General features: G+C 55.2%; 1 protein-coding gene across 1 annotated transcript in view; it reads left to right on the top strand.

The window, feature by feature from the left end:
- Positions 1 to 477: 477 nt before the first annotated feature.
- The window catches only part of LOC119286908 (homologous-pairing protein 2 homolog), a 3,069-nt gene continuing 2,847 nt past the window's right edge, over positions 478 to 699 (top strand). Inside the window, exon 1 of the mRNA XM_037566375.1 lies at positions 478 to 632. Within this exon, the coding sequence (XP_037422272.1) occupies positions 605 to 632 (28 nt within the window). The 5' untranslated portion in view covers positions 478 to 604. The remainder of the gene's footprint in view (positions 633 to 699) is intronic.

A 699-nucleotide genomic window follows, 5' to 3' on the forward strand; every position in this document is an offset into this window, starting at 1 on the left:
AAATGAGTGAATCTACGCTCTAAAATAAGTCTATATACTCACTCCGTTCGAAAAAACTTGTCTTAAGCTTGTCCCTTAAATGGATGTATTTGGCACTAACTTGGTGCTAGATATATTCATTTGAGGGACAAACTTTTTCGGACGGAGGGAGTACGTCGTAGTTCGTATTGTAATCTCTAAAAGGGCTTATAATTCAGAAACGGAGGGAGTATATCTTTTTTTTCCAAACATAGCATATCAACATCGTATTGCGTCTGGTCGAGGCAACGGGCCTTTCCCAGTCTCGTGGTGTTGAGCCTTCCTAGAATTCCGCTATCTGTGGGCTTTTATGGCGCCAGCAAAGGGGACACGGCCCACGCCCGTGCCGCGCACCGCGCACGCCGGGGGTTTTGGCGGGAAACCCACACGTCACTAAGCGCTGCGGGCCCGCGGTGTCAGTGACCCACATCACAGTGGAGGCCAGACCCTTCTCCCCCCTTCCCGTCTTCTCCCCCCGTTTTCCCCACCTCCTTTTCCCCTTCGTCTCGCTCAAACCGCGAACAGCATCGACTCGGCGGCGGCGGGCGGCGGCGAAGCAGGCGGAGGAAGCGCCGGAGAGCACGCAATGCCGCCTAAATCGGACAGCGTCGAAGGTAACGCCCCTAGTCTCTCCAGCCCCCACATCCAGCCCCGCCCCCAAGCTCCCGATTTGACCTCCCC

The sequence above is a fragment of the Triticum dicoccoides genome, chromosome 4A, assembly GCF_002162155.2.
Source record: "Triticum dicoccoides isolate Atlit2015 ecotype Zavitan chromosome 4A, WEW_v2.0, whole genome shotgun sequence".
NCBI classification, from domain to species: Eukaryota; Viridiplantae; Streptophyta; class Magnoliopsida; order Poales; family Poaceae; genus Triticum; species Triticum dicoccoides.